The sequence below is a fragment of the Bemisia tabaci genome, chromosome 3 (assembly GCF_918797505.1).
Source record: "Bemisia tabaci chromosome 3, PGI_BMITA_v3".
Classification (NCBI taxonomy): Eukaryota; Metazoa; Arthropoda; class Insecta; order Hemiptera; family Aleyrodidae; genus Bemisia; species Bemisia tabaci.
Window position 1 is genome coordinate 20938010 of NC_092795.1, and position 21868 is coordinate 20959877.

Sequence of the window (21868 nt, forward strand, 5' to 3'; positions counted from 1 at the left end):
CTTAAAATTAGAGTTAAAAATAATTTTTTGAACTCTAATGCGCACCAGTACGAAACTGAGGAGGGAGAGTGCTCAGCTCAGGCAGTTTGCAATGGAATATTAAGTTGGAGTCACGTCGAGAGATCTATACCGGTTTGGGCCTTTTTAGACCTCATCAGTAGATCACACTCTCCCTCCTCAGTTTCGTACTGGTGCGCATTAGAGTTCAAAAAATTATTTTTAACTCTAATTTGAATTTTTGGAACTTCTTGGCTTTGATTTCCCCTGGAAATGGTGTGGACCCAGCACCATTTCTCCACCTTGTTACATTCAGGTTTCGGGCCACTTCTTAGTTTTTTTTTTGTTTTTTTTTTCTCCATTTGTTAGTGTAAGTTTGGGCTCTAATTTCCTTGAAATTTTTCTCTGCAGGCGTGCTGAAATTCCACCGATCGCTGAGCAACTTGACGCGGGAGGCCGGGAGCAACGTGAAGCTGAGGTGCGAGGTGGGCGGGGAACCGGCTCCGAACAAGCACCAGTGGTTCAAGAACGAGGTGCCCATCGAGGAGCAGCGAGGGCGCATCACCGTCAAACGCTATCCCCCGAAGAGGGTTGACTTCGGCGCCTCCGTCCTCGGCACGAAACTCGTCATCAACCACTTGGACCCGCACGACAGGGGCTACTACAAGTGCCAGGTCTCCAACGGCATCTCCACCATCGAGTCCACCGCCGTTCTCATGGTCAAAGCCCCACCTTCAAGTAAGAATCCTTAAGTAGCACTAAAGTAGTTTGTGCGGCTCAAGTAGACCCAGAGACAAGAGACCACTGGTCTACTGGTCTCTTTGCGACATGCCGCAATCAGACGCTGAATTTAGCAGCTGAATGTGAAAGTCAACAGTCATCGCCCAACGGCTGAAATTAAGCAAATTCGAGTTATTTTCATCCAGATGCGTATCAAATCTACTCGAATAGTTCAGACAAATTCAAAATCTGTCCGATGGTTGCTGAGAATCGTTGCTGAATTTTGCGCATCACGCGCAAAATTCAGGCATCGGGCCGATGACTTCCACATTCAAGCCACATTCAGCTCCCACATTCAGCGTGTGATTGCGGTGACAGGTGGAAGTTTTTACTTTCGGGGATTCAACACTTCCTTGTGGACAATTATATGGGAGCAACAGTCATCACTCTTTTTTCGGCTGTTCGCCCTGGATAGACGATCAAATTCCGAACCAATTCCGATCAAAATAGACATGCTGATGACTGATGGTCACCATCTACCATCAAATTTTGACGGGCCGCACTTGTTTGTTCAAAGTAAGATCAGAATGGAGTGCCACCATTCATCATTTCCTGCCACAGGAAACATTTCTGCCAAGTTTTCATTTTAAAATGAAGCAAACATATGAGTTTAAGACTGATGACTCCCGAAACTTTGATGCTACTTTGATCGGAATTGGTTCGGAAATTTGATCGTCTATCCAGGGCTGTTGACCCACCTTCATGGTGGATGATGAGCCTCGGGTGACGTCGTGAGCCAGACTAATTCCCTAAACTTCGGCTCATTTGCAATGGTTTGCCAAACAAAACTGCCAACACGTTGTTAAACATCAACCATATAGGTAAGTCATCAGTTTTATGTTGAAGTCCCGAAAGTAAAAGCTTCCACCATAGCCGTGATAAGAATGGAGGGTCTCTTGTCTCTGAGTAGACCACACGGCATTCTTTTTTAAATTCTTTTGAGTCTTTGCAACTTTCAAAAGCGGGCTTGTCCAGGATTTTGGTTCCAAAAATACGCAATAAATCACCACGTAATTTACTCACCTGGTACTTTCAGAATATTAAATGAAAAACACAAGGTTTATTGACCCGCTTTTCAAAGTTCTAAGACTCAAAAGAATTTCCAACGCGCCGAAATGGTAGGAAAATAATGGAAGTGATGCACTAGGTACAACAGTTAAATCGCCGTCGCTGAGGAAGATTGCATGAAGGAGAATGATTTTCTATTGTGTTTCTACCTGATAACGAACAATGGCAATTTAAGCACTTATTTACTTTTCCACTCCGCGTTTAAGTCTCCGAACATGTGCATGTTCAAAAAAGCGTCACTGCTGAAAAATTATAGTAAACTATGTTTTCTCATAAAAATTTTACATATCACGGTCATATTACTACAAATTTCCAAAACCCTCTTACTAATTGGTCCTTGAGATCAAAATTTGCTCGGACGTGCTTTGGCTCAAATTTGAGCTTTGCTGACACATTTTTTATCGCAGTTCTTTGAATTTTATTGTTGATTTGAGTAGCTTCTATTTGGTGAAATTCCAAACTGTTTTGCATTAAATTGTTGATTTGAGTTCTTTTTATTATTTTGTTGAATTACCTGCTTCTTTATTTTTAATTTTTCTGCTAAAATTATCCGTATGTGAAATACAACCCTGGCTTTAGCGCCCTTACCCTACGGCCGTAACGGTCAAAACTGCAGTAGCAGCACAGGAAAACCGAAAAACCAAGCGGGGCCGCTACTTCAATATTAAGCTTCCATCGTCTTGGTAATTCTAAGGCGCAGGGATTCAACTATTTGAACTCTGCGGAACGCGTGAGGTATCACACCTCAATTGAAGGCGTTTTCGAATCTTCTGTATTTGCATAACGAGATTTTCTCTTGTCCCACAACATTCGGAGCGTGGAAGAAAGGACTGACTGATCCTCCGAGCTACTGCCACGGTTACGCGCGCATCCCCTTGATTTGATTTTTTGTGCCTTTGCTTTCGTCCCAGTTAATTATGAGATCTGGTCATTACCCTCGTCATTCAACTCAAACTATTGGCAGTCATAAGTATTCGAGACAAACATAATATGGAAACTAGGGAATGGCGCGCGTTGATGACGGCGCAAAGATACAACTATTCATGCTTGATGGATGTCCGGGTTGCATATATGCAAAGTTGAAGGCGCGATGGCACGAGGCTTGAATTCACGAAGCGAGTAGGCGCGTTGCTCGACCGTAATAATTAGCCTGTTTTAGCCCTCTACCTTTGGCCACTTTTAAATTCGCGTCAGATTGTCAGTGAATATGACTGCCCACAGATTTTTCTGTATTGCTGCTAATGATTGATGCATGGTGATGCTGATGATGTATTCTAAGTATGTCTAAGCTGTAATATGTTTAAGTAAACTCCCTCCCCCAGAAAATGTTGTAATTTTGTTTTTTTACGTATGGCCACTTAATACCATTATAGTTTCCGGCAAGGATAGAATTAGACGGTTCTATGCCCCCCTCCCTCAAAGTATACTTAGAATTACTGTCCGATTCATTCGCTGGAGAAAAAGCAGTTCATGCAATGAACGGTCACAGAGGATATCTGTTTCATCGATTTGGTGTAAGATTCGAAAAATATCAAATCAACAAGTAACAAGATGAAATCCCTGTAGGTACATAATTTTACGTAAGAGTCTCTCCATTCTCTGTTGCTACTCTGCCGTGCTAACGAAAAACGCCGCATGGTCAAATAAAATTTCCCACATTTCCCGTGAAACCAAAAGGATGGCCAAAGTACGGAACCACGTATCTCCGTCGCAGTGTTTCAAAATATCTGCTTCTGTTATATTTTCTCGGGGAGCAAAACAAGTTGACTTTGTAGCTTGACATTTATACGGAATCTCTTACTAACACGAAAGAAAATTCAAGGAAAAATTTACTTGGACTAGTTTTTCAAAGCAAAAATAAAGTATGACAGGAAGCCTGCAACGTCGCAATCGGAGATACGCGGTTTCGCTCTTCAGGCAACTATCTTTATTTTCGATGAAAGTTAAGAATATTTTTCTTTAACATTTTCAGATACTATAGATAATCTTGCAGAGAAAATTGAAAATGTAATTAAAAATAAAAAAGCTCACTTGCTCACTTTTGACTCCACGTTTTTGTCTGTTTACAGCTCAGGATCGCGGACCTAACCTGGACCTCTCTCAGTTGCCATCTCACATTCTTGGAAGGTAAATGGACCCGTATAAATAATTCCTTTATCTTTTCCTTTTATCATTTTTAATAAGAACTGTTAAGAAAAAGTGAATCAATACATCACATGGACTGGTGCTGAGCACTCATGAAAAACTACAGGTCACGCGCAGCTAGGATCCAACTTTTTTTTTATTTTACATGGCCTTTGCGGGGTAAAAATTGAAAACAAGCAAACTCATCACGCTTTCCACGGCTTTGACATTATAACAAGGGGGTTTTAGAAAAGTTTAAAAAACTCCTTAACAGATATTGGAAAAAGGTAAAAACGAATAATTTGAATACTTACTTATACTTGATTATGTAGGGAAAGATATAACTTATTTTGTAAATTAATTCGCAGGGAAATTACATCCAGGTATTTTCATTTTCTACATATAAAATAGATAAATATGTTCACTTACCATAAAAATAGTTAGTTAGTTAGTTAGTATGTATATTTTAAGACATTCAGCGTCGACGCGACCTCACGCCGCGCCGGCACACAGTGGATCGAGTCAACGAGAGAGGTCAGACATGAATTTTTTGACTAAAACTGCAAATTTTGATGTTTATTTTGTCACATTTTAAATTTCAAGGGGTGCTTTTAGAAGAAAAGTTTACGAGGAAACCAATCAAACCATTTTTAGAACCTCAAAGTTTTGTATAAACGGAGTTATACGCGTCTAAAGTTTCCAAAGTTTGTCCTACCTCTCCTATTGACTCGATCCACTGTGCGGCGGCACCACCGGTCCTATGCACCGGGTTCAAAGTTTTGAAATTACCGCGCCAGTCCTCGGTGCAACAGAGCTTCCGGCAGAGGGCGCTGTGTATCAATCTCGTCGTTTTGTGAGAAGTTGGCTTTGTTTTTCAAAAATCATTATCAATTTTTCATTGTTTTGGCTTTCGGGGAATGAGGATTATCTCTCGTGAGTCTCGTGTGATGTGTATGAGACCGCATTTTTTTAGTGCAGTGTGTTTTCTGTCAGTTACTATCAGTTCATGGATTTAATTAAGTACTTTTAATTCTAAGGATGTTGTTTACTGGTCATTTACCTCTCTATACTTTCAATGAAGTGTGTTATTTATAGATCTACAATGTATCAGATCATGAACTATGGCAATAAGTTACACTGAGTTTCTCAGGCGTAGCTCTTAAACAATTATTGATTGAATTTCGAGTTATTTTACCTTTACTTTGGAAATTAGCCTCTCAGAATGACTGCGTTCGTTTCCTTTAAAGTGTTACCACCACCGGTAACGATGTTCCTATCTTTCCTCCTCTCATCTATATTAGTGATCACAGCAGGATCACCGTTATCCTCCACAGAATCAACAGTTTCTGTAAATAATGCGTCTACTTCAACCATCATTCTAGAAACAGAAACAACAACCACGAGTTCCTCAAGGTTTGATACTAAATATGCAAGCTTCCTTTTGAATGGTTATTTTTCTTATATATCAACAGTCATTTGACTATCCATTGGCCGAAATGTTGGATTTTGATTCCTCATGTCAAATTCCCAGGGGAAGCAATTAGGTATTAGGTGAAAGTGATATCGCTTTAACTTGGAAACAGACTTAAGTAGTATAAGTACTCCTTACTCAGTTTCAGTCGTTCAAGTCCCTCTTGCTTTTAATCAGGATGACTTTAAAGTTCTCAGCTCTTCAATAGCTAAAAGCTCGAGTCATTGTCTTTAGGACCACCAGCTTTAGTGACCATAGTTAAGTTCTAGAATTGAAGATTCCAGTTAAATTACATTGAAAAACTTCCTATCTAATTAGTAAAATTCTTTAAGTACATTCATATGTTAACACATGCGTCAATGGGTAATTAAAACTGAGTCAGACAATACTTTCAGGGAACTGATAAGACAAGCCAGAGGTGCAAAAACTTCTCGACCACTCGAGGATTGGAGAATGGGTCCGAGAACCACACAGGCAGGTCACGATCGGACACCTGTGAAAATGGGAAGGCCACAAAAACAGTCTTTTGAAATGGGAAAGATAGCAAAATTGCGATCAGGTATTTTGGAAAAACTGCGATAGAAATCTTGTGTTTTGCGTCAAATCACTGTAGAAGTTGAGTGTTTTGCTCAAAGTAGCACCAATTTATGCATATTAAAGTTATCTTTTCAAATTTTTTGGAGAAAAAGGGGGTTTTTATAATGGGAAGTCCAAGAACTTTCTGCACCCCTGGGACAAGCTTAGCCCTGGATATTTTCAGTTCAAAAATGGGCTCTCATCTGTCTCGAAACCTAGATGAGTAGATGTACCATAACCATATTTTGTGCATTATTAACTGAATTATTTGTTTCAGCATGGGGGTCGGCTTCACAATGCCCGGATATTCTGGTTCACCACATGGTATCCCAACCTCATTAGATTCTCATGCTCCTAAAGAGGCGCGATGTGAGGTGCGTATATTGTTGTATTCCACCGTATCTTACTGTGTTCAAAGGTTGAATTTTGCCAACTTATTTTGTTCGTTTCCTCTGCGGAAATCTTTCGTTTGCACAAACCATCAGCCAAAATTTTGACAATATGTATGGCATTAAGTCAACAAAGCAAACCCACAAAATTGTGAGGAAAAATAGCAACAATGAATTATATGTAGACAAAGACCAAAAGTAATGTAAGATAATAAAAGATGAGAATTAAGAAGGGAAATTTAAACAGCTACAGCCTCAACTTGGAAAATTGGACAGACTTTTTAAAATACTCCTTGAACCAATTCATCATACATGTCGATAGCCAAAGTGCAAAACTGCGTATCTCTGTTTGCGACGTTGCTTTTCCTGTCATACCTCCAATATTTTTTCCTTGGATAACTAGTTAAGGTAAATTTAATTATTAAAAAATAAAACAAAAGTTGTTCGAAAACTTGCTCAGTTTTTCTTGTATGTAAGCAAAATATATGTGGTATAAATTTTAAGCTATGAAGTCAACTTGTTTCTCTTCCAAAATTAAAATAAAAGCAGAAACTTAGATACATAGCAATGGAGATACAAGGTTTTGTATTTTGGCCATTGAGTGTTTTATTCGTTTGCCTAAAAATGATTCTGCTCGGACAACGCGTTTCAATACAAATGAACTATCTTGAGATTGAAATCTAATTATCTAATATTTAATTAGTTCTTACACTTTGCATGATACCTGAAGGACCATCCGGAAAAAGGGTACATATCAAAAACTGCTACATTTCAGGAAGCACAAAAAACTGTAGAATTCACAAAAATCAAAGCTATGAAAAGATGAAGTGAAATTAATGCAAATGCTCAATACAGTCAGGAAGAAAGCTTAATAAAAATTTTGGAGGTATGGCTATAACTTTTGAAAAAATGGTTGTACAAGCTGCTTTTTCTAGTCAAATTAAAAAGGCCTTTTTTGCACGCCCGTAAAGAAGGAAAGGGACCAAAATGAAAAACTGAAGCCCGAAATTTTTACTTTTTTTCATGCTCTCAAGTTTGTATTTATGATTATTTCATTCTAATCCAATGTAATTTATCTTGTTAGGTCTACACAGGAACTGTGTGCACAGAATTTACTCAATCAGATTTGGTCTACATTCCTGGAGGCCAAACGCAAGCTGAAATTGAGAGCAAATTAGGATCAGCTCTAACCGTCGTCAATACCTCTCCGTAAGTTTTTTTATACTGCAGTAAAAAAGTGTAAGCTATGCCAGTTCAAAATGCCACACAGGTTGGGAGATATCTTTTCAAAGTATCAAAAGTGGATGAAACAGGTTATTGAAGTTTGAACCTGACTGTTATAAGAACTAGATTTTTCAAGTGAAGTTTACTGTCGGTATCAGAAGCATGCCACTTATTTGATAGTTTGGAATTGGAATCCATTCAAGAGTCTAGGTGGCATTATTTATCCTGTTGTTTCTAGAATTTTTTGAGCCCCTCTTAAGGCAACTTCAAACCGTTATCCACAAATTACTTTTCTCTTTGTAAATTTACTGTGTGTCGTCACTATTTTTTATCAGAAAATGGCTCAACCTTTTTTAATTTAAATTACTTGAGAAGCTTAAAGCTCTGTTTTGCTTTTTTATTTTGTTACTAATGTCTATTCTGGTTCATTGCTTTCCTATTATAACCGTTTCCTTTTGTAACCATTGCAACGCAGAAAAGGATTTCTTTTCTCCCATGTAGTGTATTATACTAGAATTTAATGACCTTCAAATCGATTTCTCAAATTTACTTAACGCCCTCTATTTCTCTTCCTTAGGGATTTGTCTCCAAGCTGTCAGCAATTTGTGAAGCCTTCATTATGTTACTCTAATTTTCCATTGTGTCGGAAGCACACTCAAATACCCAGAAAAATTTGTGTTCAGGTAATTTTTTCCTTCGATTTTTCCCATTTCATTGGTTTTGTTTTTTGCACCAGATTTTTCAAATAGAACGTACTCTAATTATACAGTTTCTGTGACTATCCTGCGCCATTCTAGCTTGTACCAATCAGCTGTTATCTGTAGGTAGTTGAAATGTTAAGAAACTCCCCGTTTTTAAGAGATAACAAAGAATTTGACCTTTGAGTACTTTTTAAAAAAAAAATTAATAAAAAAACTTGCCAAAAATGTACTTTAGCCCATGAATCTTTAATTATGTTTGTTAAGTGCTTCTCATCTCCTCTTGAGGTCATGTTTTGGGGGCTCATGTTGTCCCAAAAATCTATTACATATTTATCTCACCTGTCATCATCCCCCTGTCTTACTTATCTCATGATCTTCTGGGCAAAAATAAAAAATCTTGATAAGTAATGTTAATTTTTATTTTTCAGGACTGTGAAATCCTAGAAAACGAATTATGTCGCGTGGAATATGCCATTGCCAAGCGTCATCCATTGATTGGAAAGGCACTTAATGTACCGGAATGTGATGACCTGCCCCCTCGGAAGACCCAAGAAAGTGCCGATTGTTTACCACTAGGTATTCCAGATCCAGAGCCCGTTGATGGAAGTAAGCAACCCTCAACTCGCTGAGTATAATTACCTTTAATTGAGCGGTTATTTTTCCGCTTTACATATCATTGCCTGAGGAACAATGCTCCTTGACTTGTTTTGACCAATGTATGTACCATGGCAATCGGAATAATAGACGATATTTTGTTGTTCTTGCTTCAATACTGCAGGTAAACTCATTGCATAGGAAGGAAAGATGCGTCATCGAAGTAGATAGTCATTAGCTCAACTGTGCTTACAGGTAGATAGTATTTCCATATAGCAATGAGAACACTTGCAAAGAAATTGAAACTTGCATAGACAACTGTCAACTTGACTTACAACATCGAAATCCATGAGGACTCCTGTATGCTGGTCTTGGAAGAACAGTTTGTGAAATGAAAACTTACTTGAAAATCTTTTGGGAATACTTTTAATGCATCCCCCAAAAATTGCTGTAACTCAAACAATTTTTGAACAAAAAAGCTCATCTTAAGCTAATTTCAGAGCCAAGAATTTGGATTACAACCTGGTATTTTTGGAAAATTTAATTTGGGCTTTCGCAACCTTGTTGATCTCCACCTCCCGTATTCATACCATTCCCTCTTCTCATCGTCAACCCTCTATCCTCTTGTAACTCCTCTCTTCTTTCTTTCTTTACCTACATTTTAATGCTCCGATGTTTTTTTGACAACCCGTAGGCAGGGGGTTGAAACTATTGCTTCACTCAGCATATTATCAGCAGTTCAAGAAATCTAGCCATTTTCTGTAGGTATTCAAGTTTGAAAATTGTAAATTGTTGTCTAATATAGTTTTTTTTTTTTTTCCCACCATATAGGTCAGACTTGTTACTGGGGGCGCGGTGAAAGTTATCGCGGAAATGTGTCAGTTGCAATCTCAGGAGAGAAGTGCATGAAATGGAGTCATAATCATGGGATGTCTCTGCGCATCTCGCTTTACCCAGAACTGTTAGGCAGTCATGTTTACTGTAGAAATCCAGGGTCTCAGGAAAAGCAGCCCTGGTGTTTCACAGAGTCAAACAATGAGCGCCAATTTTGTAGCATACCTCAGTGTGGTAAGAGATTGATTTTTACATTATCAACTATCTTTACTATTATCAAGTTGTTACTGTTTTTCTTAGCCATTGGGTCAGTTGTATGTGTCACAGAATTGAATTCAATAGTTACAATTTACAGACTGGCAAGAATAGTAAACTCTATTATGAAGCGAAGTTCCCAGCACACAGACCTATGCTACCTCGCTTGCTGGACCAAGAGATTATAATGATGATTTTTGGTAGGAAAAAGTTATTAATGTAGTCGATATAATTGTACATGGAGGATTCCAATACCAAAATAATAAACTAATAACTAAACCCCTGTTTTTATGTCTGATTACGTTTGTAAATACCGCGCACCATTAATTATGAAATTCTGCTGAGTGAAATGATAAATAACTTTGAAACAGGGGTGCTTATATGTCAAAAACCTGAACCATCTCTTGTAACCTCATATTTCTGCTTCATGGCCAGTTTTTCATCGGCTTCTCAGAAAAAAGCCAAAAAATTCCTTAGAAAAATGTGCGATTTGCCCTTACTAGTCAGAATGAAGAGGTAAAATAGGCACTTACCTTTAAATTTACTTTTGTTATGATGAGATGATTAATTTTCTCGGTTTGTTTGTTAAATTTGTTCACAGTCGATAATATTTGGCTGTATCTGGTAATTGGCATATCCTGCTCAGTGACTGTTGTTGTATTTCTTGTCATATACCTTTGCTGTTCTCGGCAGAAGAATCAAAAGTCGATGCGGAATAGGCTTTCATCCCCAGTTAGAGTAAAGGTATTTATCTTTTCAGTTCTAATCTTGCCTTCCAATTTTTTCAAAATCTTGCACAGAGCATAATTTCCCTCATGGAATTTAGCTGTTTTATCTCTACAGTGAGAATACTGTACGTAATGCAGAGTCATCACATCATCTCGGCCCTGATTGTATGATCGTCAACTTGTGTCTATTGATTGGTGTGTCTTTCTCCCTTGTTATTTGTAATTTCCCTCATAGAATTTAGCTGTTTTATCTCTACAGTAAGAATACTGTACGTAATGCAGAGTCATTTCATCATCTCGGCCCTGATTGTATGATCGTCAACCTGTGTCTATTGATTGGTGTGTCTTTCCCCCTTGTTATTTGGCCCACTTTTTCTTTTTTTAAAATTCCATCAGTTATCAATCGGTCTTTTGATGCTTTTTTTTTAAAAATAAAAGTTGGGGGGGGGGGGGGGTTATAGTAGGAGGTGTAGTACTTCAACCACTACACCACAGGAGGCTGAGGCTGAGTACAAAGATTAACACAAAGATGTTGACTATTTTTGAACAATTCAAATTTCTTGTAGGAGTAAGAGAAATAAATCCTTATGAAACAATCTTTATCTCCTTAATCTTTCACCTTCTATCTCCAGCAATTTGGTGCCGCTCAGAAAACATTTTCCTTTATATTACAAATTGTTTCAAAAAATCTGTTCACCATAATTTTCTTTGTGTCTTACAACATATTCATGAAATATATGACTTCAATAATATGACCTTTTTCTTACAGAACTCTCCAAGCAAAAACAAAACAAGTAATGGTAAGGGCACAGGACTTGAAATGTCAGCTCTCATCCCAGGTTCGACTGTATCCAGTGTTAAATCTGAAACCCGATCCCGAGTTCGTGAATACCATTTATCAAACGTTCATTTCCTCCAAGAACTTGGAGAAGGAGCTTTCGGTGGGTAAAATATTCAACTTTGTCGAGTGCATGTTTTAAAATCACCAGAATAAATCCTCTTACCCAAAAATTAAAATAGCAGTTGGGATGTTGTTGGTCTTTTGAGAGATCAATGCAGTTGCTAATGTTGTTTTGAAACAGAGCAGCCAGTTGAGATGCTTTGTATTTTATATACATACCGCTTCTACTTTCTTTACAAGGATTCATCATTTTTTTTTCATTTTTTTTTTTCCATCTGCGCCAAAGAGTTTTTTTCTCCTTGAATTTCACTTGAATTTCACCACAGGAGTGCCAAAAATGCTCAATCACATGCCCAGGCAAGTATGTTAAAATGTCGAAGAAAGGAAAATTTCTGAAGGTCATAGATTGAAAGTTAAAAATAAATAGAAGAAATTTTGTAGAAAGCCAACTGGCAGGCGCGTGAAAATGCGGAAAATTTTGTACCTGTGCATTACCCTCATGTTATGTGTGAGTATCACCTTCATGTTTTTAGTTCTTCTCATTTGAAGTAACTTTCAGTGTAAAAGGTGTAAATTTCAAACTTCTCTTTATCTTAATGGCAGATGAGACCCACTTACAAATAAATATCTCTCAATGATTTGTTTAAATCAAAATTTGCGCTCAATGTTAATGCTCACAAAATTGAACTGCTATCGTCAATGAATCAACTTTTGTGGTATATCACAGACTTTATGCACCTTATATTAGTTCCTTGCTTAAAAAAAACATTTTTGTTAATTTTACAAAACTTTTGATTCTTGTTGAATAAATACTATCCATCCTATTTTCATATGAGATACCCCGAAGTGTCACCATTGTGTGCGATGGATACAGCAAATTCTAAGAAACTCATGAGTGTCCAAATATGTTTTATCAACTGATTGCCGCATCCCTTTTCATTATTCGTTTATGTATTTTTACAGGTAAAGTGTACAAAGGAGAAGTAATGAAAGATAATGAGCCAATGCTGGTGGCGATTAAAACGCTGAAAGAAAACGCAAGTGCCAAAACTGCTGCAGATTTCCGCAGAGAAGTAGATTTAATGTCTGAATTAAGGCACCCAAACATTGTGTGTCTGCTTGGCGTATGCCTATCCAGTGAGCCTCTCTGCATGCTGTTTGAGTTCATGGTTCGTGGAGACTTGCATGAGTTCCTCATGGCACATTCACCGCGCTCAGACCTCAGCAACTCTCACTTGAGTCAGCCCTTGGATCAACAAGATTTCATGCATATCTCTATACAGATTGCAGCAGGTTAGTTTTCTTTTCGAAGAATGCTCAATCAACTTCTCATCTCATTGGCAGAGTGTCTGATGGTCATAATAAATCAGAAAATTCAGGTGTTGAACCAGGAACCTTCGGGTTTTGCTGAATCACAAAGACTGTCCCAAAAGCGCTGCATCGGTCCACTGTAAGAGCCAACATAAAAAGCCCCAGCAAACCATTCTTTGAGACCATCAAACTCAAGTTGTCTGGCCGGAAATTGAACCCGAGACCTCCTAATTATGGAGCCAGTGCTACATTCGCTATACCGTAGGATGCTGGCAAACTGATAAAACTGAAAAACTGGCCAAATTAGTATTTCAGAGATAAATTTGAGCGCTTCAAAAATTTTTAATGAAAAAAAAGGGAAAACTTAGTGTATGGGGTATTAATTTTACAATTGATCATGTAGACATTCTAGAAGTTTGGTTTGTATTCAAACTCCTTCTTCCCTGCAAAATTATGCTTCCTTTCTTGCGAGGTAAAGAGTGAGTAAAATGCTTCTAACTATGTGAGGATTTATTCTCGAGGGTTTTTTCCCGCAACTCCTTATTTTTTCATCGTAGTTTTATCACTGATGAAACCTTGATTCTCTGAAAAATCCAACCTTTTCACTTAAAATCTTTAACTCAAACTTTCAGCTTTCTGATTGTATCCTCTAGAAGTTAAAGATTTGAACTGACCAAAAATCAATGGAAATACCAGGAAACAGCAAAGCTGATTGAAATTCCTGAACTTTTGAAATGAAAGGAGGAAGCTGAACAGTTTATGTAAATTATTTCAGCAGGTCATGATAAAATCGAAAAAATAAAGAAAAACATGGTTTTTCTGTAAAAATATGTATTTTTAAACCTCTTTCTATATTTTTTCTCAGGAATGGAATATCTTTGCAGCCATCATTATGTCCATAGAGATCTAGCAGCTCGAAACTGTCTTGTTGGAGAAAATTTGACGGTTAAAATTTCTGATTTTGGTCTGTCAAGAGACATTTACTCATCGGATTATTACAGGTAACCTATATATATCTATCTCCTCAGAGTATCTGCAGGTCCCTCAAGTCTCAAAAAGATGCGGATCTTACAAAAGAGACCTGGAAATAATAAGATGTTGAAAATATGCAAATGGTCTGGAATTTCTAGTATTTCGCTTTTGAAATACTTATCTTGCAAATACCCAAGTCTGTAAATGCCAAAAAATGCGTGATTTTGCAATCCAAAGATGCGGCAAACAGGAGGCAAATCCTGGGCCATGAGGCAATTTCCAAAAATAATGACTTTCTTGTTTATTGCCTTAAAAAAGCACAGAAACTAGCTGTTTAATTCTTAACAGCTGTTCTGTAGCAGGCCACAGGTGATCACGGCACAGGTTCCACTAAGTTAGGAGAGGGAGGTGTTTAATTAGGGCTTACATCATCCATATTAATTTCTTTTTCTTTTCCATTATTCTAGAGTTCAATCTAAATCATTGTTACCTGTGAGGTGGATGCCTCCTGAATCTATACTATACGGAAAATTCACTACGGAATCTGATGTTTGGAGCTATGGTGTTGTATTGTGGGAGGTTTACAGTTATGGACTTCAAGTAAGTTCTCTTTCTAATAGTTTCCCTATTTACTGTCCCTTTATTTCTAGTGAAGGAAGTTAGTCAGCGGTTGTTTTCTTTATCATCTATATGTACTAGCTCTTGTGGTTACAAGTAATTTCAAAAAAGAAACATTTCTATTCACCTAAGATCCCCAATTGAGGCAATTGCTGGAAAACTGCACCCGAAGAAAATTGTTTTGAGGAACGTGCATTTGAAGTTTTTTTTTTTTTGGTGTACCGCTAAAAGTATACAATGAGGAAAGTAATGTTTGGAATTTTTGGGTAACCTTGATAAATTGTCTTGAAGACTGGTGAGCCAATTTTTCGTGACTTTTTGTTTTTTTCCAAAATACTTGAGAATTGAAAAATCAAATTTTATGTCGCTTTTCTATCCTAAACATGTGTTGGCCCCAAAATTGAAGAAAAAATCAACCAAGTGAACCCTGGAAAAAGCAATCATTTTACTCAATGTTCCTGATGGCCCTACCAAGGACGGACATCCTTTGAAAAGACAAGATGAACAATATTCATTTTCCTCCACTCAACACTAGGAAATTCCAATCCATTTCCTAAAATCCCGTTTTCTCATGAAGTATGCATTCTGTTTCAGCCTTATTATGGTTATAGTAATCAAGAAGTAATTGAGATGATTCGATCGCGACAGCTCTTACCTTGTCCTGAAGATTGTCCGAGTCGAATGTACTCACTGATGATGGAATGCTGGCATGAAGCTCCTATCAGGCGTCCGCACTTTCCAGAAATCCACACAAGGTTACGACAATGGCGAGGAACAACCATTCAATACTGCACCAACAGCAGTAGTGACCGCACTAGCTCCACACACTTGTCCTCGCCGCATCAGCTCATCGTCAAATTGCCTCCACCATATAATAAACATCCAGCGCACATCTAATCAAACTCTAGTCAATCTAGATTTTAAGTCATTTTTTTTTAATCTCAACAGAAATTTCGTACAGCTTTTTGCTTTTTAAATTCATGATCTGTGATGACTTCATAGTAACTGCATCGTGTAATGACTATTATATAGTTCCAAGTTATCTGACAACTCATATTGAGTGCTAGGCTCTAGTGTCCTATGTTTTTCATCGAGACTGATTATTGTATGTAGGAAAATTCATTCTAAGACTCCATTCAGTGTTAGCGTGATCAGTAACATCAGCTGAATGAAGAAATTGACAAATTTCTAATCCTTCTTTTTGAGCTCGCCCACTCGGGAGAGCTCTTTGCGATCGATTTCTTTTAGCATTGGTAGTGTCCGTGGCGACAAATGGATGGTTCTCGTTGCCGTCGGAGGAACGGCCAAAATCCCATTGATTTCAAGGTCTAAAAGTTGAATTTTCGCGGGTTACAGTTTTCCTCCGTCGAACATTTCCGTTCCCTCATTCAACTGAGGATTAATTGTTCCTCGTTTGCTACACTAGAGAGCAGCACTTTCCGGTGGCCGAGCAGACTTGACTCACACCAACACGAATTTGTTTGTGTATGTGTTCACCTTTATGCTAAATTATTTATATGTATTATTTTCCGTTCACATTTTCAAAAACTGAAGTCCTATTTTTTTGCTGTTCCGTTGCGATAAAATTATCAGCTGACTGCTATCTCTATGCTATCTTATTAGAGAATCTTCCAGTTTCCTCGGTTACAGAGTGTAATGGAAAATCCTTCTTTTCCGATGAGACAGTGACATCCTGAATTTTTCTATTTCCGATAAAATGAAGAGACGCTCTACAAACCAGGTACTGCTTTTTGAACTCATTTATTTTCTTCCTATTTTTTACGAAGTACTATACTTACTTTCCAGATAAATCTTAATAATTTTGTGAAAGACGAAGAATAAATGTGATAGAATTTTACACATGATTGTCCGCAGGAAAAGAAGGTTTATAGTTTACAGATTCAAATTTACTTGTTATGTGAAAGACTCGTGTTGAGTTTTGTTGAAAAATTAGATTGTACAAGGTAATATGTACTCATATTAATGGGCTAGTTCAAAAGCGGATTCAGCAATTTGGCAACACTGCCTTCCTTCCATTTAAACCTGTGTTGAATAATCGATTCTTGGCGGAGCACCTGGCCCCTCCTGGAATCGATACATTTACATATGTTTAAATGAGGAAAGAACAATGTTGCCAAATTTTTGGATCTGATAATGCGCTGGTCACAGAATTTTTGTTGATGTACGTTTTTTGCCGAGTTTTACATTTTATAACCAGAGCAAATATGCGTTACATTGACTAATAATGGGCCTGTTGCAAACTTTTGCTAGAGCAAAAATAAGAGTTGTTTCCTATAGATAATGCCTCAAAAATCACGATGAGCGCATCGGAAAACTCTGAAATGCACTCATAACTTCACAATCTGCGTAAGAAATTTGCGTTTTTTTGAGCTTCCCGCTTCAAAAACGATACTACGGCATAGGTGAACATTTTGTTAGAAGAGTCGCTCCATCGTCGGCAATATTCAATTATTAATGATTCAGTTTATTTATTGCGGTGTGAAAAATTTGTCATGTTAATAGTTTCACGAAGGCGAGCTCTCCAACACAGTAGTGTTGGAACCAGCAGCTTGTTTTTTATTATTAATCCTTTAGTATTTTTCCAGCTTTAACCTCTGTGAAACATACTTTTCAATAAGACAGTTTCACCAGAAAGTATCAGTTTCTTTGATCATTGAAGTATATTTCTCTTTGGGAAAAATTTATGAGGATTTTGTCTCTTAAACACAAACCCCTCTACCTTCCAATTTTCTTTTCTATTCTGCTCTGTACACCAAGAATTCTATAAATTTGCCGCAACCTGCCTGATGCATAATGAAATCTTGTTTCTGCAATGTAACAGCTGTAACTAAGTGCTTAGAGATGTTTGGACGGATTTTGCTATAGTTAGCAAAACTCCCAGAAAAGACTAGTAACCACTCAGAAAAAATAATTAATTATGGATGAAAGCCCTTGAAAACTTGCCGTTAAATTTTTCAATATTTTCATCCTTCAAGTGTATATTTTTTCAGCAAAGCATTATACTACCAGGGAATGGAGCATTTTTGATCATTCCGCATTTAGCAACGTAACAGGTTGGGAAGATTTGACCCGTTTGCCTTGATGCGGGAGAGGAAAACATTTTGTCATTTTTTTACTTCTTCTCTACTTTTATATGCGTTTTTTTTTACATCACAATTTTTCATGAAATTTGTTCAATTACCTTTTTCTACAACCTTTTTTGTTTTTAGTTTGTCCTCATAATTATTCGTTTTGATAACTCTTTTATATTTTTTACTTCGTCGTCGAAAGATGTTTTGCCTCTCTACATCAAACTAGCATCTTAAGTTATCATCCTAACAAACACAGTTGTTATGACCTTTCTGTAATATGTGACATCACTTCACTCATTTTATTTTAAATGTTTGAAATTCAATGCTCTCATCATCACCATTTTTTCATTTTTATATACTTGATTATTTTCGTTTTTATTTGTGATTGCATAATTTGTTCAAACAAAACAGAATAAGTTTTATTTAATTATAATGCAAATTGTTACCTAGTTATGGGCTCTTCTCCTCCTTTCCCTCCTGATTTGTTCTGAAAATTTAGGAGTTAATCACAGCTTTTTTAGCTATCACATTCTATCAAATGTAAAACTAAAATTAAATGAGAGCTGACAAAATCTCATCTGTCATTATCTTTCATTTTCATTTTGGATATATACGGGATGATAATATTGTGGCTTAAACAGCCACCATGCGTTGAATTTAAATTTTTAAAATTCAAAGCTGGAAGCAGGAGAAGGGACACATAATTTTTAACAAGCAAGAAACGTCAACTTAGCCCAAGCAAGAGAATTTGTTGACCCGACTAATTTCCAGTGCATGCAAGTGTAAAAATGGGTTCAAATGAATCAGCCTAATATGGATTGTTATAAGAAACAATCATTAATTTTGAAAGTTGCTCCTTCAAAGGAAGTATTTATTCTTAAATGTTAAGACTGACATTAAACCGAATATCTACTATAATTCGTCTTGAATCCATTAATGTGGCGCTTATGTTAATTACTGATATTCGGTCCATTAGACTGTTCATTTTTTCCCCTTCTCTTGCCTGATTGGTATATACTTTTTTCTGGGTAACTCTTATCCCTCCCCAAAATTTTTTATTTTCATAGTAGTGCCATTAATTATTACGTTGGAGAAAGCTGTAAAGTTAGATTTCCTTTTTGTTTTTTATGTATTTTAATCTTGTGTGAGTTTTAACTCCACTCTCCAGTCTTTATCATCACTTTTACGAATTTTCTGACAGTTTAATGTATTTTATGTAACGTCAATTGACTATGTACAGCTCTTTTAAAGACTGAGAGAAATTCAGCTTGGTTTAACAATATAAATGCCGATCTGATCTTTAGAGGCAATTTTTAATCTCAATTTTTTGTACATTTAAGTTAAAGAATAAAAATAAACTGGAGAACTCCTCAGTTTGATGAGATGACTGTTACTATCTCTGAATGCTTCAAACATGCATTTTTCTAATTTAACTTAAATTTTCAAACTTACTTTCATAGTTCAATTTCAGAAGTTATGTGAATTGAAGAAAAGGCGACTGATTCAGTCACTCTTAGCGCCTTTTTTGTCACGAATTGTAGTTCGTTCTTGACACAAGTCCACACTAGAGAAGATGCCTGCTGCAGATAGTTTTCAGCAGGAAAAAACCTCTTATGCATTCTTTGTTCAATTTTATTAAAAAAATTGTTGGTCCTGCAACAAAGTACAGTTATCTACCATGTTGTTACCCCATTATTTTATCATGGTAATTCATGTAAATACTTGTACATAATAATTACCCATTTTAAGTGTACAGCGTTTAAGTACAAATCATTTTTTACATGTTGTAATCAATTTAATTTTTCAGTTTAATGTGTTCCACTGTCTCATTTTTTACACATTATAGATCATCTGTTTGTCAATTGTAGTCTGTTGAACTTCATTTCATTCGAACTAAAGTCGCATATTATTGGTCCACATCAGCTCCATCAGTCACCATATTGTGTCATCAGAGTGCGATGCTTTGAATTTTATTTGATCAATGCCATCAGAAAAGGGCAAGGCTTCATTTGTGTGGGTACCGTTAGGGTGCGTCAAAAAAAATGAAAGTCTGAAATGTTCCGCTCCCCAGGCGGCAATCGATGACGTTTGGTAAAAAAACATGTTTGCCAAAATTTGGGCCAATTTCAACCATTTTAAATGGTGCCAAAGGTCAATTTTGTGATGAAATTATGATATTTTGGTTTAGACCTCGATTTCGTACAAAAAACTCGATTTTACGCTGAAATCGTGCGTTTACGAGAAAAATGCCAAAGAACTCGACTTGTAGAGGATGAAATTTTACACTAGGGGGACGTCTTTGTAACCGATAAAAATCAAATTGAACTAGAAAAACTCAACTCGGTATTTATTTTTTTGGTCCTCAGAATTTCCGAGGTCTTACAAAGTAGAGGTTTAAAAGACTAATTTTTCACGAAAATTAGTCGAAAGAGGGTATAAATGAACTGTAGGCAAGTGTTGAGGATGCAAATGTCATCAGAACTTCCTCAGTTTCAAAAAAAGTTCCAACAATTTTGCACAATCCTCCAAAAAGTGTACGGCTCGAGAAGCAGGATCGTGCTATAATAGTAAGGGGAAAGTGCGGTTTGACCGGGAAAAATTGCGTAACAAACTTTCCCTATGTAATCGTCATCAGTAGGTCCCCCTGAACAACTTCCTAAAAGTTAAAAATGGCCCGACCCCGGAACACCCCTCAAAAAAGTTAAAATTGAAAATGGCGGCCGTAATAAGAGGGTCCGGGAAATCGGTATTTTAAAATGCTCATTCTGTCTCATCATGTTAGGTATCATTTCCTATGTAATTTTGGTCGTAGATTTCATAAATGAATTCCGCAAGGCCCCTTCTGAGCTTACGTTTCTCTCGGTAGTCGTATGTTTCCTTTAATTTCCTTTATTAAATACGTTTATAACATCAAATTTAAGTTTCTTGGCCATAAATACATGAAAATAATGACACTTCACATTCCTTGTTCCTTCGGTGAATATTTAAAAAAATGCAACCTCCTGCCTTTCACATTTGGCCGCCATCTTTGATTTGGAGCGCCTTCTTTGGCCGGAGGACCTTGTGGAATTCCTTAATGAAATTTACGACCAAAATTACATAGGAAATGATACCTAACATGATGAGACAGAATGAGCATTTTAAAATACCGATTTCCCGGACCCTCTTATTACGGCCGCCATTTTCAATTTTAACTTTTTTGAGGGGTGTTCCGGGGTCGGGCCATTTTTAACTTTTAGGAAGTTGTTCAGGGGGACCTACTGATGACGATTACATAGGGAAAGTTTGTTACGCAATTTTTCCCGGTCAAACCGCACTTTCCCCTTACTATTATAGCACGATCCTGCTTCTCGAGCCGTACACTTTTTGGAGGATTGTGCAAAATTGTTGGAACTTTTTTTGAAACTGAGGAAGTTCTGATGACATTTGCATCCTCAACACTTGCCTACAGTTCATTTATACCCTCTTTCGACTAATTTTCGTGAAAAATTAGTCTTTTAAACCTCTACTTTGTAAGACCTCGGAAATTCTGAGGACCAAAAAAATAAATACCGAGTTGAGTTTTTCTAGTTCAATTTGATTTTTATCGGTTACAAAGACGTCCCCCTAGTGTAAAATTTCATCCTCTACAAGTCGAGTTCTTTGGCATTTTTCTCGTAAACGCACGATTTCAGCGTAAAATCGAGTTTTTTGTACGAAATCGAGGTCTAAACCAAAATATCATAATTTCATCACAAAATTGACCTTTGGCACCATTTAAAATGGTTGAAATTGGCCCAAATTTTGGCAAACATGTTTTTTTACCAAACGTCATCGATTGCCGCCTGGGGAGCGGAACATTTCAGACTTTCATTTTTTTTGACGCACCCTAGGGTACCGTAGGGTCGCCATTTTTGTGATCAGAAGATCCACTACGTCCAAGAGCCTGGTGGCAAATTGATGGCTGCTAGGACTGCTTCAGTTGGCTTATGCCAATTGAAGGGCTCCTACTGGATATTATATGGAGACATGAGCAGTAACCTCCTATTGGTCAATTTTTCAAATTTCTCAAGAGGCGCGGTCGCCAGTCTGACATCTTGGATCGTCATATCTGATGGATATAGCTGGCAACCAACAAAATTAGGAAGAGAAAATTTTTTCTTCTCTGCTCGAAGAACGTGTAAAGATTCCCTGGAGGAGGGTGATTGAACTCATCGTTCATCAATTATCACTCAAAAATTGCTGTTAATCAGC

General features: G+C 37.1%; 1 protein-coding gene across 2 annotated transcripts; it reads left to right on the top strand.

Moving 5' to 3' along the window:
- Positions 1–529: 529 nt before the first annotated feature.
- On the top strand, positions 530–16761 carry LOC109029938 (tyrosine-protein kinase transmembrane receptor Ror). Of its 2 annotated transcripts, XM_019040657.2 has the most exons (13): positions 530–735; positions 3915–3972; positions 6294–6390; positions 7490–7614; positions 8207–8312; positions 8759–8936; positions 9756–9992; positions 10615–10757; positions 11511–11682; positions 12606–12935; positions 13819–13954; positions 14393–14525; positions 15138–16761. In XM_019040657.2, the coding sequence occupies exons 1-13, from the start codon at positions 714–716 to the stop codon at positions 15438–15440; spliced, it is 2040 nt and encodes a 679-aa protein (XP_018896202.2). In that variant the 5' UTR covers positions 530–713; the 3' UTR covers positions 15441–16761. The 2 variants fall into 2 exon arrangements, with proteins under 2 accessions (XP_018896202.2, XP_072154102.1); XM_072298001.1 differs by lacking the exons at positions 530–735; positions 3915–3972 and adding an exon at positions 4853–5382.
- The last annotated feature ends 5107 nt before the right edge of the window (positions 16762–21868 follow it).

Coding starts and splice junctions, on each gene's coding strand:
- LOC109029938 (XM_072298001.1), top strand. CDS start 5,192: ATGACTGCGTTCGTTTCCTTTAAAGTGTTACCACCACCGGTAACGATG. Junction 5,383..6,293: donor ACAACCACGAGTTCCTCAAG/GTTTGATACTAA, acceptor TATTTGTTTCAG/CATGGGGGTCGGCTTCACAA. Junction 8,313..8,758: donor CCAGAAAAATTTGTGTTCAG/GTAATTTTTTCC, acceptor TTTATTTTTCAG/GACTGTGAAATCCTAGAAAA.